Source organism: Chiloscyllium punctatum, chromosome 48, assembly GCF_047496795.1.
Source record: "Chiloscyllium punctatum isolate Juve2018m chromosome 48, sChiPun1.3, whole genome shotgun sequence".
Classification (NCBI taxonomy): Eukaryota; Metazoa; Chordata; class Chondrichthyes; order Orectolobiformes; family Hemiscylliidae; genus Chiloscyllium; species Chiloscyllium punctatum.
In genome coordinates this window covers 24132327-24152125 of record NC_092786.1, presented here as the reverse complement: position 1 = coordinate 24152125, position 19799 = coordinate 24132327, and the positions used below count along the sequence as shown (strand labels likewise).

General features: G+C 39.1%; 1 protein-coding gene across 11 annotated transcripts in view; it reads left to right on the top strand.

Annotated features, from left to right (window-relative positions):
* The window catches only part of zfand6 (zinc finger, AN1-type domain 6), a 44168-nt gene extending 25018 nt beyond the window's left edge, over positions 1–19150 (top strand). For all 11 annotated transcript variants that reach the window (XM_072564867.1, XM_072564865.1, XM_072564864.1 and 8 more), the window contains 3 exons: positions 5497–5606; positions 10534–10650; positions 15101–19150. In XM_072564867.1, coding sequence (XP_072420968.1) covers positions 5497–5606; positions 10534–10650; positions 15101–15249 — 376 coding nt within the window. In that variant the 3' untranslated portion in view covers positions 15250–19150. The remainder of the gene's footprint in view (positions 1–5496; positions 5607–10533; positions 10651–15100) is intronic.
* The last annotated feature ends 649 nt before the right edge of the window (positions 19151–19799 follow it).

Here is a 19799-nt window from a genome sequence, read left to right as displayed (position 1 = left end):
AAAATGAGTCTAGAGCAGTAGAAATTATTCATTTTCTGCAAGCACATAAATTCTTAAATTGCGATGAATTTCTGTAAAGATATTTTTCTGTTTGAATTGAGAATATGGGCCAGTTTATGATTACAAAATTACAGTTAGACCATTTTTTTGAAAGCTTTGGAGCTCAAATCTCCTCCATTCAAAGAAGAATCATAGCTGTCCTAGGCAGTACAGAGTAGATTCATATGATAATTTAGGGGTCTGTCTTGAGAGTTGATCAATGTAAATATTAGTGTTTTCTCTTACGGATACAAACTTGGCAGAGTATTAGCAAACCATAATGGACAATGAATAATTTCCTTGCTGGTGGAAGGTTTGTAGTGGAATTCCATAGGTCCATATTAGAACTTTGCTCTATCTTGTTGTGAGGTGGACCATTTCCATTTCATCAAGATGATGCAAAATATAGAAGCATTGTGAACTGAGAAGTGTACAACTTCAGGTTGGAGGAGTGGGCAGATAGGTAGCAGATAAAGTTCAATGCAGAGATGTCTGACTGACCATTTAATGATGAGATATATAAAATTGAGGGGCACAGCATAAATGAGAAGGAGCTTTTTCCTTTTGTGGAGAGATCAATCACCAATTAGCATACCTTTTAAGGTAAGGGATAGGAGATTTAGAAGGGATGTGAGGATTTTTTAATTCACCATGAGGCCGTAGGGAGCCTGTAAATGTAGTAGAGTCAGAAATCTTGTACCATTTAAATAATATTTAGATGAGCACTTGTGACGCTAGGGCATACAAGGCTATTGGACAAATGGTCCAAGGTGGGGTTAGAATAGTTGGGTTGTTACTTTTGACTGACAGTCTCAATGGGCCAAGGCATTTTTCTAAGCTGTAGACATTTTTGACTATGTGTGAGGTGATGCATTTTGGTAGGAAGAAATAGACTGACAATATAAAATATGGAATGCAGTTTTAAAGGGGTGCAGGCACAGAGGGATATGGACAGTTGATAAAATCAAACTGTATTCACATTTATTAATAGGGACATAGAACACAAGAGCAAGGAGGTCATGTCGAACTTGTGTAAGACACTGTTAGACCTCAGCTTGAGCATTGTGTGCAATTCTGGGTGCCACGGTATGGAAAGGATGTGAATTCATTGGAGACAGTTCAGAAATGATTTACAACAATGATTCCAGGGATGAGAAATTTCAGCTATGAGAACAGATCGAAGGTGTTTGGAAAGTTCTTGGAGAGAGTAAAAGTGGAGATTTGATAGAAATGCTCAAAATTCTGAGGGTCTGGATAAAATAAATGAGGAGAAGCTGACGCCACATGCAAAAGGAAAAGAATGAGAGAATAAAGCTTTAAGTTGATTTGCAAAGACAATACCTGTTCTCACAACTTTGAGACTGGGATACCTGGTGAATATTTGCTGTACTGCCTCCAGTGCCAATATTGCCTACCTTATTTATGCATTCCAGTGTGGTCTCACCGAAACTCTGCACAGTTATACCAAAACTTCTAGTCTCCATACAATAAAGGTCAACAAACTTTGTTTTCCCCAATTGCTTGCTATGTCTGCATACTGTCTGTGTGTAGGTTGCCAAATCTCTTTGGATAGAGTTTGCACGTTCTCCCCATGTCTGCGTGGGTTTCCTCCAGGTGCTCTGGTTTCTTCCCACAGTCCAAAGACGTGCAGGTTAGGTGAATTGGCCATGTTAAATTGCCTGTAGTGTTAGGTGCATTAACCAGGGGTAAATTCAGGGTAGGGGAATTGGGCTGGGTGGGTTACTGTTCGGAGGGTTGCTGTGGGCTTGTTGGGCTAACGGGCTAATTTCCATACTGTAGGGAATCTAGTCTAACCTAATCTGACATATTTGCATTTCTATTCACCGATCAAAGTGAATACTTCACACTTTGCCACACGATTACTCAAAATGTCCACCTCTCTAACTTGTCTACATATCTTTGCAACCCCTCTGGGTTATCCCCACAGCTTCCAGCTAGTTTAAATATAAGGAAATTAATTACATGACTTTTTTCCACCGTTATTAATAGAAGTCTTAAATAACTGAGGTCGAAACACTGATTCTTGAAGTACTCTAGAAGTCATAGCCTGCCAGCTTGAAAATGTTCTGTTTAGGTAAAAACAATGACTGCAGATGCTGAAAACCAAATACTGGATTAGTGGTGCTGGAAGAGCACAGCAGTTCAGGCAGCATCCAACGAGCAGCGAAATCGACGTTTCGGGCAAAAGCCCTTCATCAGGAATAAAGGCAGTGAGCCTGAAGCGTGGAGAGATAAGCTAGAGGAGGGTGGGAGTGGGGAGAGAGTAGCATAGAGTACAATGGGTGAGTGGGGGAGGAGATGAAGGTGATAGGTCAAGGAGGAGAGGGTGGAGTGGATAGGTGGAAAAGAAGATAGGCAGGTAGGACAAGTCCAGACAAGTCAAGGAGACAGTTACTGAGCTGGAAGTTTGAAACTAGGATGGAGGTGGGGGGAAGGGGAAATGAGGAAGCTGTTGAAGTCCACATTGATGCCCTGGGGTTGAAGTGTTCCGAGGCGGGTATCATTTATTGTATCCGTTGCTCCCCTTGCGGTCGTCTCTACATTGGGGAGACTGGGTGCCTCCTAGCAGAGCGCTTTAGGGAACATCTCAGAGACACCCGCACCAATCAACGAAACCGCCCGTGGCCCAACATTTCAACTCCCCCTCCCACTCTGCCGAGGACATGGAGGTCCTGGGCCTCCTTCACCGCCGCTCCCTCACCACCAGACGCCTGGAGGAAGAACGCCTCATCTTCCGCCTCGGAACACTTCAACCCCAGGGCATCAATGTAGACTTCAACAGTTTCCTCATTTCCCCTTCCCCCACCTCACCCTAGTTCTAAACTTCCAGCTCAGTAACTGTCTCCTTGACTTGTCCGGACTTGTCCTACCTGCCTATCTTCTTTTCCACCTATCCAGTCCACCCTCTCCTCCCTGACCTATCACCTTCATCTCCTCCCCCACTCACCCATTGTACTCTATGCTACTCTCTCCCCACCCCCACCCTCCTCTAGCTTATTTCTCCACGCTTCAGGCTCACTGCCTTTATTCCTGATGAAGGGCTTTTGCCCGAAACGTCGATTTCGCTGCTCGTTGGATGTTGCCTGAACTGCTGTGCTCTTCCAGCACCACTAATCCAGTATAATGTTCTGTTTATGCCTACTCTCTACTTTCTGTATGCCACCAATCCTCTGTTCAGCCTAATATTATTACATTGAACTTCATTATCTTGCCTATTAAAGTTGTGTGTTGTACCTTTTTTTAATGGTTTTTTTTTTGGAAATCCAGACACACAACATCTAGTTCCTGCATCAACCCTGGTAATTGCATCAAACAATTCTCAATTTGTCAAAACCGGTCTTTCCTTTTTGTAAAACCATTTTGAATTATTCTAATGACTATTAGAATTTGGTGCATGTCTAATTAACTGCAAACTTATGAACCCAGCTGACAATTGTGCCAGACAAGTTGGAGCCCAGAGTGTAAGCCTGACTGACCATAAATTTTAATTTGCAACTTGGTTACTGTTGTAGTTATGCACTGAACATATTCACAAGAGACTTTTCGAAAAGGGAAAAAAAGCTACTTTATGCAACACGAGAAAAATTCAACCCTTTTAGACTCAACAGCCTTGGAGATGTGCAAACCTTAATGAAGGACTACCCTGTTTCCACTTTAAACTACCTTGTTCACTTGCGCAGTGTACTTTGTTTATTTGAGGAACACCTCTGAATTCACTCATTCACTAGTTAATGTTTCTTTTTGAGACCCTTGAACTGCTAAAGCAACTCACTCACTCCTGAAAATGGATCCCTTAAACTTAATCTCCTCTTCCACAACCTTCTGTTTGTCTCCTTTTTTTAGTACTGAACAATTTGCCTAAAATATTCTGTTAAAAGCCTCATTTAAATGCATTTGAATACCTTTCAAGACAGCACTGACTACTTTCTGAACTCTAATTGAAAAATGTGGTGCTGGAAAAGCACAGCAGGTCAGGCAGAATCCAAGGAGCAGGAAAGTCGACGTTTCAGGCATGTCTCCAGCATCTGCGGCCCTCACTTTCTCTCTCGATTTCAGAACTCTCCAATCGATATAGCAGCACAAAACAACCTTAGAGTCCCATGTGGTCCCATCCACATTCAAACCTAAGTTTCCAAATAAGAACAAACCTTCAATCAAACTGCACTCACTGGTTCGAAACTTCACCTGCTTCATGGCTGGCTTGGTGTCCTTTCATGTAGCCTCAGTCTGTTTCTATCTGCCCACCAGGTTTGATATCCAAATCTCTGGTTCATTTTGTTTCCTGAGAAGCAGGGTGGGTCAATTTCATTGCAGTTTTTCTCTTTCTAGTTTTCATTGTCAATTCCTGTTTTAAGTTAGGTCATGTATTGATTTTCTCTACCTGATGTTTCGTAGCTATGTTGTAATCTTTTAATTGCACAACCTCCAGCCTTTTTACATTTTGTTGACCCAGTTTCTACTGTTTTTAACAAGTTTGTTGTTATACTTTTCTTAATAGAATCCAAGTCTTTCTGTAACAACTGATGTCAGGCTAAAACTGGCTGGCAGTTGCATGTGGTTTTATTCCCCTCTCCTCTTCCTTTGTTGAAAAGCAGAGTTACATTTGCCAGTTGCCAACCTGATCAAACCATTCCTGAATCATTTTGGAAAATCGTAGTTGATGTCTCCATTATTTGGTTTTCAGATTCCATCAGGCCCAGAGATTTCCTTTTTCTAGCTCCTTTTGTTTGTCCAATACTTTGGAGCTTCTAATTAATCACCTTCTCTGTTACTGTAATGTACTCTGCATTCTTTTCCATTATTCTAATGTACTTGTGTAAGGTATGAATTGTCTGGTTAACGTACAAAAAATGTAAAGACAACATTTCTTCACCATCTCTGCTATACCCTCACACCCTATAATGACTACTTCTGTCCCTGTTTCAAATGTTTCCTTTGTATTTCCTTTTTTAAGAAAATTTACTTTTACTTTTATGGTTAGTTTACTTATTCTATTTTCTCCCTTTTTTAATGTTTTAGTGACCTTTTGATTTTTAAAGCACTCCTTATCCTCATTGCTATTTTCCTTTTGTCATGTTATACTCAACGTTGGTTCTGAATTTACCACAGTTGTTCTTGTTGTAAAATGGGAAAGGGCATCTAATCCAACTGCTCGCTTTGCCTTTAAGTTGTGCCAAAACAGAATAATAGAGGAATTCAGCCTTATTTTCAGGCAGTGTTGCGGGTACTGAGCTCATAACGGCATTTGTGGAGGTATGGATGAATGAGTGGGGGAAAATAATGTGAATGACAAAGCAAAAAAAGGGCTATACAAAAATTCCTCTTGGTTATTGAGTGATGTATAGAATATTCTTAGCACTTGTAAGCCTTAGGCTAGACCTGCTCTCTAATACTTTTAATTTTACCTTTTTGTATTTTTTCTGCTTTCCTTTACAGATCAGTGTCCAACCAGCTGCTGCTACTATCCCGTGAATCAGTAACAAATCCCCAAACTGATGGGGACCACACAGAAGATAACCAAGCAATGACTAAAAAAGAGTTGCAGGGTAATTTTGCTTTCAGATATAATTTCCGTGCCATATGATTAAAAATGCAACTTTAAATCTACTTGAATGCAAAACATAACATGCAAATTAGGTATTTTTAGTAGAAAACATGTACGATCAGTATTCATTCTAAATACTTTTAGATAGGGAGAGTAAGTAATGTAGGGTGGTTAATGTCTGAATTGTTTCTTACTCACATTGTGTGTGGAGCACTTGCAATGCGTTTGTGTTTTAAATTGGGCAAAATCTCGATGTTCACCTCCAATTTGAAATTCATTCAGAGCACCTCTAACTCATTAAAAGATCTATTGACTCTGTTTCTTACCCTCCTTTTTCTTTCACCTCTTGCCTTTCTCTTCTGTCCCATTAGCGCTCTCAATCAATCTCCCTACCCCTTTCCTGATGTCCATGTATAGTGTAAGTATCAAGTACCTGCTCTTTTTGTTAGCTTGTTACAACCACTGCACTATCCTAGTTGGCCTTGCCATCCCTGAATAGCAGAGAGGAAATTAATTGAGTTCTATTCTGGTATAATAATGTTTTACACCTATGGAAATGTGCTGAAAAATATGTTGCTGGAAAAGCGCAGCAGGTCAGGCAGCATCCAAGGAGCAGGAGAATCGATATTTTGGACATAAGCCCTTCTTCAGGAAATGTCCCCTAAGGGCATGTAATGAGAAGGCTGGATGAATCCTTTATGGCTGTGATACCTTTTATGGTTCCAATGTCTGCTAAAACCAGCCTCGTGTAGAATAATGGTTTGGTAAGTTGAAGAGCTGGCATCTTCAGGAGGGGAATAAAATGGAACAAAAAGTATTTTTGGTAAGTTTTAGGTGAACTCTGAAATTTGATCAAATAATATTAAGAGATTACAAGTTTGTTAAGAAATGATAGCAAAGTACCATTTTTTAAAAAAAACTCCAGATTAAAATAGTAGAGTGGAGTTGGAGACAAAAAAGCTTGAAATTTCAACTGATCTGATTCTTGTGGCAGATTTGGGTGGGAATCAGCAGTTAGAGAGAGCAACGCTGGACAGTTGTGACAGATCATTAGTGGGAAATAATGGCGAAGACTGTTCAGATTACTCCAGCTCATCCAAGAACACAGACACAGGGTACAGCTATGATGCTAGCACAGAGAGTGAGGCAGATGACTACATACCGCTGGAGGAGGTTTCACGGAGGACTAAGAGAAAAATAGAGGAGGCATATACAGACCTAGGTAAAACTTTCTTTTTGAGGTTATACTATGCACTAATAATACTGTGGCAGTTCTCCCTTCCCCTCTTTCTCCCACCATTTCCTGTTGAAATGTTGCACGTGATCCATGTGCAACTTTTTGGAGCACAGTACTTTTGGGAGTAGGAGTAGGCTTTTTGGCCGTTCTAGTGTAGTCTGCCATTGAATAAGATCGTGGCTGATTTGGTTATGATCTAAGCTCCTTTCACCTGTCAGTACCCATAACCCTCAACTTTTTGCCAAAAATCAACCCTAACCCGGCCTGTTACCTTCTGGAGAAGAGAATTTGACGTTCAGATGACTGAGAAAAAAATTCTAATCTCTTAAAGGAAGACCTCTTATTCTTGAGCTATTCCTTGGTCCCAGAGGAATGCTGTCTTGTTTTTATTATATCAGTTGTATATGGTAGAAATGACCAAAGTGTCTTACGCGCGCTTGCTCTTTTTCCCTAGGTTTAGTCTCCCCACACATTTCCTCCTGGTAACTACCCTGTACAACCCCCTTAGATCATCTTCTGTTTTGATAAGATCATCTCTCATTTTAAACTCCATTAGATATAGCCTCAAACTGTTAAACCCCTCTTTGCAGGCTTTGCATTCCCAAAATGTGTTATGTAAACCTTCTCTAATTAGCATCGAAAGCAATTATATCTTTTTCAAATAAGGAAAATAAGCACTACAGTTATATGAATTGGTCTCACCAAAGCATTGCAAAACTTCTCCTCCACTTTTAAATTCCAAATCCCTTGTAATAAAAGTCCATGTTCAATTTGCATTCCTAATCACTTACTGTACCTTTTACTAACCTTTTGGACCCTCAGATCCCTCAATCTCGATTCTGCAATCTCTTTGTATTTGAATAATGTACTGTTTTTCTTCTCTTCCTGACAATGAGTTCATCTTTTTCCATGTTGTGCTCCATTTGTCATGTTTTTGCCCACTCATTTAACCTGTCTATAACCCCCTTACCTCTTGGCAGTTTAAGACTTTTTACCTACCTTAGTGTCATTGGCAAATTTAGACACCTTACTTGCATTCATCCAAGTCATTGATATGTATTGTAATAGTTGAGGATTCAGCATTGATTTCTGTGGCAGTCTTGAGGTTACAGCTTGCCTATCCTGAAAATACCCATTTATTCCTTCTTAGCTTTCTGTCAGCCAGTTAATCCAAACCAAGCTCCCTCTTCCCCCACCCCCAGCCGTTTGGTTTCGATGGGTGTACTAATCTTTGTGGCACCTTTACCAGATTCATTCTGGGAATCAAAGTACTCCACACCCACTAGTTCTCCTTTGTCAGTTGTGAATATAACTTGTCAAAAGGGTGGTGCGGTGGCTCAATGGTTAGCACTGCTGCCTCACAGCTCCAGAGACCCAGGTTCGATACCAAGTGCTGGCCACTCAATGTGGAGTTTGCATCTACTCCCATGTCTGCATGGGTATCTGCTGAGTGCTTTGATTTCCTCCCACAGTCCAAAGATTTGCAGGTTAGGTCAATTGGCCAAGCTAAATTGACCATAGTGTGCAGGCTAGGTGGGGTTAGCCAGGGGCTCGGTCTGGGTGGGCGTTCTTCAGATAGTCAGTGTGGATTCGATGGGCTGAATGGCCTGCCTCCACAGCGTAGCGTTTCTTAGAAAAAAATCTATTGCATTAGTTAACACACTTCCCTTTCATAACTTCTTGTTAGCTTTGCTTGATGATATGGTGGATTTCTGAGTAACCTGCACATACTCAACAATGGATTCTAGCACTTACTGTATGATAGACCAAATGGCCTATAGTTTTCTACATTTTTGCCTCTTATCTTGAATAAAGGTGTTGCATTTGCTATTTTCAAAATACTAGCATCTTTCCAAAATTTGGATAAATTTTGGAGGATATAACCAATGTTTCTAGTGTTAATTGCTCTGTCTTTTTAAGATCCTGGGATGCTGGCCATGTTGTCCTTGGTCTTGTCTGCCTTTGGGTCCATGTTTTATTTTAAGTTCATTCTTCCTTATGTCGTCTTGATTTTCAATTATCTTTAGGAAGTTTACAAAGTCATCTATCATGAAGACAGAAAATTCCTATTAAAAACCTCTATTTCCATTATAAAATTATTTTTTCCTATCTAAATACCTATAAAAAGAGTATCCATTTTATATTGCTGACAAGCTTTTTCTAATACCATGCTTTCTGCCTCTATTCTCTCTTTTTTTTAGATTAGATTACTTTGTGTGGAAACAGGCTCTTCGGCCCAATAAGTCCACACTGACCCGCCGAAGCGCAACCCACCAGACCCATTCCCCTACATTTACCCCTTCACCTAACACTACAGGCAATTTAGCGTGGCCAATTCACTTAACTTGTATATATTCGGACTGTGGGAGGAAACCGGAGCACCCGGAGGAAACCCGCGCAGACACTGGGAGAATGTGCAAACTCCACACAGCCTGAGACGGGAATTGAACCCAGGTCTCTGGTGCTGTGAGGCAGCAGTGCTAACCACTGTGCCATCGTGCTGCCCACTTTTTGTGATTCTTGAAGTTAATCCAGTCCTCTGATCTTCTAATGCTTTTAGTATTACATTGAAAATTTAATCTACAGACTTGCTTAGCCATGGATAATGTATGTTCTCAAACAACTCTTTGAAAGTCTGCCACTGTACTATCCTACCTTTATAATCTAGTTTCTCAGTTCATCTTAGCCAGCTCTGCTTTCATACCTTAATGGCCATCTTCATTTAGTTCTAAAACACCAGTTTTGGCCCTCCACTTTACTATTCAAACTAAACATTCAATTCTATTGTGTTTGTGATTGTCACCAAGAAGCTCCTTTCACGTGATTAATCTTGTGTCCTTGCATATTGCCAAGTCTAAAATTGCCTGCTTCCTGGTTTTGGCTATGTAACATGCTGTTCTAAGAAACATTTTGCAACTCCTTTCACTTCTACCAATCTAAAGGCAAGGTGACTTTGTCTGCATGACCCTTTTTTATGTGCCTGATTTACTTCCTGTATGCCCCTTCCTATGTGTAAGTGTTTGGGATCTATAAATTTATACCCAAAGGTGGTTTCTTACCTCTTATTATTTTCTATCTGTAACCAGACTAAGGTCATTCTCGGTATTAAAGTAACATCGTTCTTAATTAACAGAGCTACTCTGGCACCTTTTTTTCTAGCTTTCTGCCTTTCCAATAGATTAAATGTCTTTCAATATTAAGATCCCATTCTTGGTCACCATTCAGCCATGTCTCCATAATATCTGTGTGTGTGACAGGAATGCATCCCTTTTTTTAATTAAAAATACTTGTATGCATTCAGATCCAGGGCCTTAAATGGTTTTAAAAAAATTTTTGCAGTTTCTGGTCCTTTCTGCTGATGCACTCCGAAGGACTGTCAGTTTTCTCACTCCCTGTCACACTCTGGTAATAGTCATTTAAATTATTGCCCTTTGTATTATTTCTTTTTCCCCTTTATTATATCCTATCTCCTGTGATCTCCCATGCCCCCGCACCTTTTTGGTTTTAATGACCTCCCTGCCACGCTGGTTGTATAAGCTTGACAAAACACTGCCCCAGCAATAGTACAGCTCTCCTTTTTTGAGCCAGGCCTTCTCAGTCTTGTCTTTCTTTGTTACCTAAGCCACAAACAAATTGTCAATCAGAAATTGGATGTTTGATAATTAAGTTCATAACTAATTATCTGTTAAAGCTTCCACATCTGAAGAAATTGCACAAACGTCCTCTGATGGGCAGGACAAGTCTCCTGAAAAACCCAAGCAGAAGAAGAATCGTTGTTTTACTTGCCGGAAAAAAGTAGGACTGACAGGTCAGTTTTGTGTGCTGGACTGGATTCAGTGTGTAGGATGTGTACATGTAGAATAGATAAGAGTATCTGATTAGGCATGTTTTGGTGCTGGAATGCAGAAGTGGTGATTGCATTATTGCTGATTTGAAATTTTCATCGGTCTAATTTACCATCTTATTAACTTTTTGTTATATGTCTACTTTAAGTTGGCATCAAGTCACTATCTCGGCTATAACTTTATTTAGAATTTTTTTAAACTTCTGTCATGGTGATTAATTGTGGCCTGTGTGTCAGCCAGTGGAGCAAGATGGGAATTTGTTACTTTGTTAATGCTACTGATAGCATTTGACCTGGTAATGGAATAGCCTAATGTTCTGTCATCCCCACTGGCTGATCCTTGCGTGAATTGAGTTTCTTAAAATTATACATTTGCTATCAATCCATGGCTCTGTTTGTTGATGCACCAACTCTGTTTGGCATACTATAACCTTGAAGTTGTAGAATGACTTGATAAACAATGTGTTTGGATATGTGCACTGTGAACTTGCATGGAAATAATATTGTATTACATGAAGTTATTTAATTGTCATTTCTTGACTGTTTTACCACTCCAGTGTTAACAAGGAAAGCAAAGAAAACTACAACCTCCTCTTCAGCATAAGCTAAGAGAAGGGCTCATCAATTTCCTTTGTAATATTGAGGTTGTCCATACAGCTATCCCTGCCTGCTTCCTTGTCTACCTTCACTCTTATCCAGAGACTTTTTATGAAGATCTATGTCTGCCCCCTCAACTTCTTTTCTTTCTTGCAATCTCCTAGCACAATGTTTCTGATGCCCCAATGTCTGTCTTTTTTGGGCAGATTGTTTCTCTTTTCTGACCTACAAAATTCAGATGACCCTAGTCAAAGTGCATACTGTTGTATGACTGCTGCTATGCACTGTTGCACTTTGCCTGCCATTTCTTCATAGTTGCCTGTACTATAATTCCTTTTGGTTCCATATTGTCTCCACCCTATCTTGATTTTTTTTCTTGCATGTTCCAAGAGAGTTGGTAATTCTTGAGGGGAGCTTTTACAACAATGTTGAGGGTGTATAATTCTGTATGTAATTTGTGTTATAACTGCCCTGGGAATATTTTGATGATGTGGTTTTCTCAGGATCCTCAAACTAAGTAATTTGAAGTACAAAGAAAGATGACCGGGGAGAAATTAGTGAGTGAAAGAAAAAATCAAGAAATATAAAAACAGACAATAAAGCCTGCATACTCTTTTAGAAAAGGAAAATTTGCTAAAGCAAGCAATTGTCCCTTAGAAGGCGAGAAATGAGGAAATTGTGTAATATGAGAGACTGTCAGGGGCTTTGAACAAGTAAAAATGAGGCAAAAGAGAAACTTGACGCAATCAATATCATTGGAGGGAATGTCATGGGAAAGCTAGAACTAAAGACTGACAAATGCCTCCTCGAGAAAGGAGGGAGGCAGAAAACAGGAAATCATAGTCTGTTGTTGTTTGTCATTTATATAAATGATTTGGGTGAAAATATAGGAGGCATGGTTAGTAATTTGCAGATGACATTAAAATTGGTGGTGTAGTGGACAGTGATGGTGGTTACCTAAGAGTGCAATGGGATCTTGATCAACTGGGCCAGTGAGCTGAGGAATGACAGAATTTAATATAGATAAATATGAAGTATTGCATTTTCTTAAGACAAACCAGGACAGCGCTTGTACAGTTAATGATAGGGCCCTGGAAAGTTCAAACCCATCTTTATATCATCAGCAAATTTAGCAATAATACATTTCAGCTCCTTCATCTAAGTCACTGATATATTCCTTTTACTGTCTCTTTGTACTCCCCTCACAACTTACTTCCTCACTTAGTTATGTATCATCAAAAGATATAGCTGCAAGATAGTCCCATCATTCATGTCATTTTCATACAGAGACCTAGGGGTGCAGACACATAGGATACCGACCTTCATGGAGCTATTTAACCAGAACCAAGTCACCCTTTGTTAAACTTGCGTAGTACGTGACATGATCCAGTTAGCCCAGATCTGCTCAGTGTGTGAACAGAACCTGTGACACTCCTGTTTATTTTTTTTTTCTCTTCTCTTTTTTTCTCCCCCACATTACCTCCTAACTGCAGTGACACTCCTGTTTATCTGTCAGCCAGAACTCTGGGGCTGTTAACCTGGTCCAATCACAATCAGGGAACTCATTTTCTGAGATTCACCTAGCTGACCACATACCAATCACAATACACAGAACTTTGAAACTAACATCACAGGTAGACCGGGTGGCGAAAAAGGCATTTTACCTGTTGGCCTTCGTATGTCAGAGCATGGAGTATAGGAGTTGGGACTGCATGATATGACTGTACAAGACATTGGTAAGGTCACATGTGGAGTACTGCATACAATTCTTCTGGTTGCATTTTATATGGGAAGGATGTTACTAAACTGGAAAGGATGTAGAAAAGATTTACAAGGATATTATTGAGATTGGAAGGCTCGAGTCTTAAGGAGAGGCTGGATAGGCTGGAATTTTTTTTTTCCCTGAAGCATAGGAACCTGAGGAGTGACCTTTAGAAATTTATAAAATCATGAGATAAGATGAATAGCCAAGGTCTTTTCCCTGGAGCAGAGGAGTCCAAAACTAGAGGGCATATGTTTAAGCTGAGAGGGGAAAGCTGTAAAAGGGATCCAAGGGACAACTTTCTCTGTGGTATGTGTTTGAAATGAGCTGCTGGAAGAAGTGGTAGAGATGAGTAAAGTTGTAACATTTTAAAATGTGTTTGTACAGGTATATGGGTAGAAAAGATTGAGCGGGATGTGGGCTAAATGCAGGCAAATGGAATGAGTTCAGTTTAGGACGTCTAGTTGGCTTGGACAAATTGGGCTGAAGAGTCCATTTCTGTATTGTATAACTCTGCAGGCAGGTTTGTACAATATCTGTCACTAGGAGATAACTAGAGTACCTTATTTAAGATAAGGCATTTTGATCAGGCAGCGTCAACATAGTTTTGTAACATGGAATTTATGCTTGACAGACTTTTTGGAGTTTTTCTTTGAGACTATAACAAGTTGGGTTTTTAAAGTGGAGTGGGTTGATGCTATATTTGTTTCATATTGTGAAAATTTCTTGTGTATGTAAACACACATGTTGCAGGTGATCTATTAGCATGGATTGAGGCCTGGCTAATAGGAAATAATAAGGATAAAAGGGCCATTTTTGAGTTGGCAGACTTTTAACTACCTCGTGGAGTGTTAGAGGGATCTCATCTAATTAGAATCTGTATAAAAATGACATGAATGAAGGGACTATCTTGCAGCCAAATCTGAAGTAAGTTGTGAGGAGGGTACAAAGAGACAGACAGTAAAGGGATATATCAGTGACTTCGATGAAGGAGCTGAATGTATTGTTGCTAAATTTGCGGATATAAAGATGGGTTGGAAACTATTGTTTTGAAGACAAACATTAGCAAAGATATATAGACAGGTTGAATGAATTATAAGATGTGAAAATGTGAGGCTTTGCATTTGGTGGGAAGAATAGAAAAAGAGTGCAGAACTCAGCAGTATATTTGGGTATCCTTGTACATGAATCACAAAATGCCAGAATGCAAATGCAGTATTTAGGAAGGCAAATGAGTGCTCCTATTAATTACAAAGAAGGTAGAATATAAAAGTAGGAAAGTTTTTTTTGTTACAGCTATATAGAGCATTGTGGCCAAGTGATCAGAGTACACATTATTTAAGCAGGGATATATTTGCATTGGAAGCAGTTCAGAGCATGTTAAGTCGACTCCTCCTTGATGTGAAGGATTTGCCTTTATTTGAAAAGGTTGAATGTTTGCTTATTAGAGCTTAGAGAAAATGGCGCTATCTGATGAAAAGTATAACATCCTGAAAGGATTTGACTCTAGATTCTGGGAGTGTGTTTCCTCCTCTTGATGTGTTTAGAGCTAGGAGGCACAGTTTAAAATAGCAGGTCTCCCATTTCAGCTGGAGCTTGGAAAGAATTTCTTAGTTATTTGTGCCGTTCTCTTGAGAGAACGGTGGAGACTGGAGCATTTAGCATATTCAATACTGAGTTAGATAAATGTTTTCTTGACAAAGAAGTCAAAGGCTATTGCGGGGCAAGCAGGTGCAGATAGAAAATGGAATGAAGGCCGCAATCAATCAGATGATTTTATCGAGTTAGCAGAACAGGACCAAGGCACCCAAATTACCTACTTCTGTTCCTATTAATTTTTGTGTAGCACTTAGCATGACCCAGGATGTTGCATAAATACAATTAACATCTTTAAAATTAAGAAACTTGAAGAATAAAATGTAGTGAGGGAGAGAGGCGATATGGACCATATAATCTTACAGTATCCATGAAGTAACAGAGTCAGACATAAGGGTTTGCTTTTCCAACTCCTAAATTTAAAGTGGATACATGTTTTAACTCTGTTTTTGTTTGCAGGATTTGATTGCAGATGTGGAAATTTGTTCTGTGGATTACATCGTTATTCTGATAAACACAGTTGTCCTTACGATTACAAAGCTGACGCTGCTGAAAAGATAAGGAAAGAAAATCCTGTTGTAGTTGGAGAGAAGATCCAGAAGATTTGAACTGCTACTTACATTAAATTTTTTCTTTTAAACCACGTGAACCTAATTAAACAGCGGAGAGGATAAGCTGAGCTTTGTAGTTCATTCTGGGAGTTTGGAGCATTGTACTTACATAGAACTTTAAATCATGCATGCCACGAACAATAGAATTTGAGAACAGAGTGAAATGTTCTTTTCACTTTTCTTTAAATATTGTGTTTGGAAAATTGCTGTTTAAGAACAAGTCCATTTGCAGCCATTTTAATCTTAGTTAATTATTGAGCTCATTTTTAAAAGAAAATAGGTGTTGAAGGGCAGGGTTTTTCCATATTATGCATGTTTCAAATTTGCCTTTTCCTCCTTTTGTGTATGTGGCCTTTCTCAGTAGCATAATCTTCTTTCAAGCCAGTGTCCCAAATGGGCCTATCAGTAACTACTCTAATCACTGATTTGTTCCAGTCATGAAAAGGGCCCGTGTGTTAGCATCATAGCTTGTTTGCTGCTCCATCTCATTACATATTTATGTACATAAATTATTATGGTTTATGAATTTTGTCCTGAATATGTGCATCAATGCTGAACCATACATTTGATCAGAAAATACAATAAGGCTTAACCCTAAACATAAATCAAATACCAGTTGATAATAGTGCTGTGTTTTGTTAGTTTATTCACTGTCTTAATTTTGATTAAATAAAGTTTTATAAAGGAAAACTACTGATTGTTTGGCGAAACAACAAAAAAAAATCTGCAGTAGCAAATTCCAATCTGTGCCTTGAAATAAATATAGGCCTGTTGTTTGGTAGTACAGAATTTTAAATATTGCTGCAAAGAGAGACATATTGTCAAAGCTTTTTATTTCACACATCAGGGTAAACATATGAATGTCAGCAAGTGTTAGGAAGATTTGTAGCTCAGGTTGAGGTTCTGAATGTAGTTTTGCTCACTGAGCTGGAAGGTTCATTTTCAGACTTTCATCACCGTACTAGGTAACATCTTCAGTGAGCCTCCAGACAAAGCACTGCTGTTAATTCCTGCTTTCTGTGTTTGGGTTTCTTCTGGTTGGTGATGTGATTTTCTATAGTGATGTCATAGGAAATGACATCACCAACCCAAAGAAACCCAAACACAAATAGAAAGCAAGAATCATTAGCAGTGTTTCGTCTGGAAGCTCACTGAAGATGTTACCTAGTACGGTGACGAAACATCTGAAAATGAACCTTGCAGCTCAGCAAGCAAACCTATATCCATATGAATATCAACTTGTATTCCAGGCAAAAAGGATGTTGCTTTATTTGGCAAGTCATTCCTGGCCATGACTGTAGGTGTACCAGACTCATGGGTAATTCAAAGCAAGGCTTGGGAATATTCCCTTTCTCTGCAGAGAAATGGTCCCAATGTATAATGTATGTTACTTATAGCAGTTCTCAGGGAGCCATGTTACACAGGGGAAAAGAAAAGGAATACATGTTCAAGCCTTGCCCATTTTAAATTATCTGGGAGCTTGGAGACCCTATCATTGCTTTCTCAGCCAGAGTCAATTTGTCAGTCAATCAACATATGTTTCTCCTGCTGTCTGAATTATTTTGACAATTTGATATTCTTGCAATTGTCCTAATGCATATGGGACTTTGGTCGAAATATTCCTTTCATACACCCTGTCATCAACCATTTTGATGATGACGTTTCTAATTATTTTTGCATGTGAGTAAATTCACTAGTTACTAAACCCTACAGATTGCATCCAGTATAGAAACCATTATATATAGATTTTTGACTTGTGTAACTAAGCTTTGCAAATGTGGACCAGTCCATAATGCTACTAAACTAACAATGAAGTATATTTCATGTGGATACATATTTAAAGAGGATTGTACTTTAAAGTGTTCATGTTAGTTACTCTGAAACAATATTCTTTGCCAATTTTTTTTGGTTTGGTGCTCATAGGGAGATTTGGTTTAAGCACTAGGGTTTAACTCCCTAATTCTTTATAATGCATTTTATGGCTTGTTGATTTAAATAATTACGGTCAAAAATAGAGCCTTATGATGTTCTTCCTGAAAATCTTGACATTGAGCACTTGGCTATGTCACACTTGTTTGAAGGGGACTGAATAAAAATATGAACTAAACATGTGCAATGTTGGAAAGAAATATGATGGTGGGAGTTTTTATTTCAGGTGATCGTGTTGATTTGAAGTAGCAAGAAAGTAAAACAACTTAAATAGCAAGTTGAAAGCAGCAGGCGTCTTTTGTTTTTATTTCCCACTGACACAGTTCTGTAAGTGCTCAGTAATATTAAAGCATGATCCTGTAGTCAGCAATGGCTCTGTCTTATGACTCTGGAACTTTAGATATAGTGACCTAGTCAAGTATATAACAGCCAAGCCCATTCTTGTTTGCTGCATCTATGTATATTTTGCAGCTGGAATAATGAGCAGGAACCTCAGCCCACTCTTTCATTCCTCCCTAAACTGAATACTTATTCTGATTCTAGCATCTCCAGAAATAATGTTGAATGACTTAGGAACATTTAGCAATTCAGCCTATGCCATCCTGAAGTAAAATCTTTAGAACAATATTATGGAAAAACAGGTGTATTGTATCATAACCTGTGGAACAACACGATAGCAACAAGGTTTTGTTTTGCCATTTTCTGAGCAGTAGTATCAAATTATTAGGTTATTCTAACATTTTACTTCAGTGTAGGGAATAAAGTCTCAGATCAGTAAATCACCACTGTGATTTGTAATCTCTAGCCATGTGGTTACAAATCCAGCTCTGAAGACCAGAAGAGCATTTTGTCTGCCTGTCTATTTAAAAGCACTCTGCATTCAGGTTCTCAAAACTTCCTTCAAATCGGTTCGGTTTTGTTTTAGCATTCCAATCTGACAGGTCCCCCTTATCCAAGCACATCATGTTTGATGTGAAAACTTAAGCACTATGTCAAACTCTTGCGAAGGTCATTGACACGAACCTGATTTTAACATGTTTCCAAAGTAATAGCATTACCCACCATTAACCAATTTTTCTCAAATTATATGTTTTTTATTTGATTGATTTTCTGGCATACCAATTGGTGCTTCCACAAATAACAATAAGTACATTTCATGGGAATTCACTTGGATATCATTTGATCTGAATATCAAGTCTTGAAAAGATTTTCATTGTCTAAGCAGCCATCTTTCATACTTATCGAATGTATCTGATTACGCTGCAGTCAGTTTCAACTTGAAGGCAAGCTTGAGTGTGATTATGTATTTTGTAAAAATTTCACTTTCCGAAAATGTGATTTCTGTATTATATTTTTATATAACTGTAGATAGCCAAGGTTAATGTATTTTAGAAATTACTATTAAGGTCACAGTCTTCCTACTGAACTTAAAATTGCAGTCCAGAGCCCAGCTGCTTACAGAGTACTGTACAGAAGCTAGGTTTTAGCAGCTTATCAAAGTATTGCTCATTTCAAAGGGCATTAGATATCTGCCAAATTTGGAGTTGACATTTCAATTGAGGAATTGTTCCCATTCCTAGCAAAATATAAAATTTACTGACCTGTTTTCCTCTAAACAGCTCTGCTATTATTTTTTCTTTAAGCCAATTTAAGAGTATAAAAATAAGTTGAACATCCAATAGGATTAGTTGAGATTGACTGTTGACATGCTGTTTACAAGAACTAGCTAATGGTTGATATCAATGGATCATTGAGAAGAATCAATTAAGTTGGACATTGCCTTGAGGAGAGTTGGTGAATGATTCTCAATTTCCAATAACAGATACTCTGAAAGCTACTGAAACAAACAAGGAATTTGGGCTTTGCAAGCATTCTTTTTGCATAAGACAAATATTGTATTAGTTTTTTTGTGTATTTTTGCTTCTGTATAATACTTGTAAATAAATTTTTGATTTTAGTTTTAGTCTTATATTTGGTCTGGTATGGTGGCTTTACTGGCATTGAAATAGACAGTAAGAATTCCAACTAACCTCAGTCAGGACTTGCAAGTAATTAGGTAAACACAATAACTGCAGATGCTGGAAACCAGATTCTGGATTAGTGGTGCTGGAAGAGCACAGCAGTTCAGGCAGCATCCAAGTAGCTTCGAAATCGACGTTTCGGGCAAAAACCCTTCATCAGGAATAAAGGCAGAGAGCCTGAAGCGTGGAGAGATAAGCTAGAGGAGAGTGGGGGTGGGGAGAAAGGAGCATAGAGTACAATGGGTGAATGGGGGAGGGGATGAAGGTGATAGGTCAAGGAGGAGAGGGTGGAGTGGATAGGTGGAAAAGGAGATAGGAAGGAAGGACAAGTCTGTACAAGTCATGGGACAGTTACTGAGTTGGAAGTTTAGAACTAGGGTGAGGTGGGGGAAAGGGGAAATGAGGAAACTGTTGAAGTCCACATTGATGCCCTGGGGTTGAAGTATTCCGAGGTGGAAGATGAGGCGTTCTTCCTCCAGGCGTCGGGTGGTGAGGGAGCGGCAGTGAAGGAGGCCCAGGACCTCCATGTCCTCGGCAGAGTGGGAGGGGGAGTTGAAATGTTGGGCCACGGGGTGGTTTGGTTGATTGGTGCGGGTG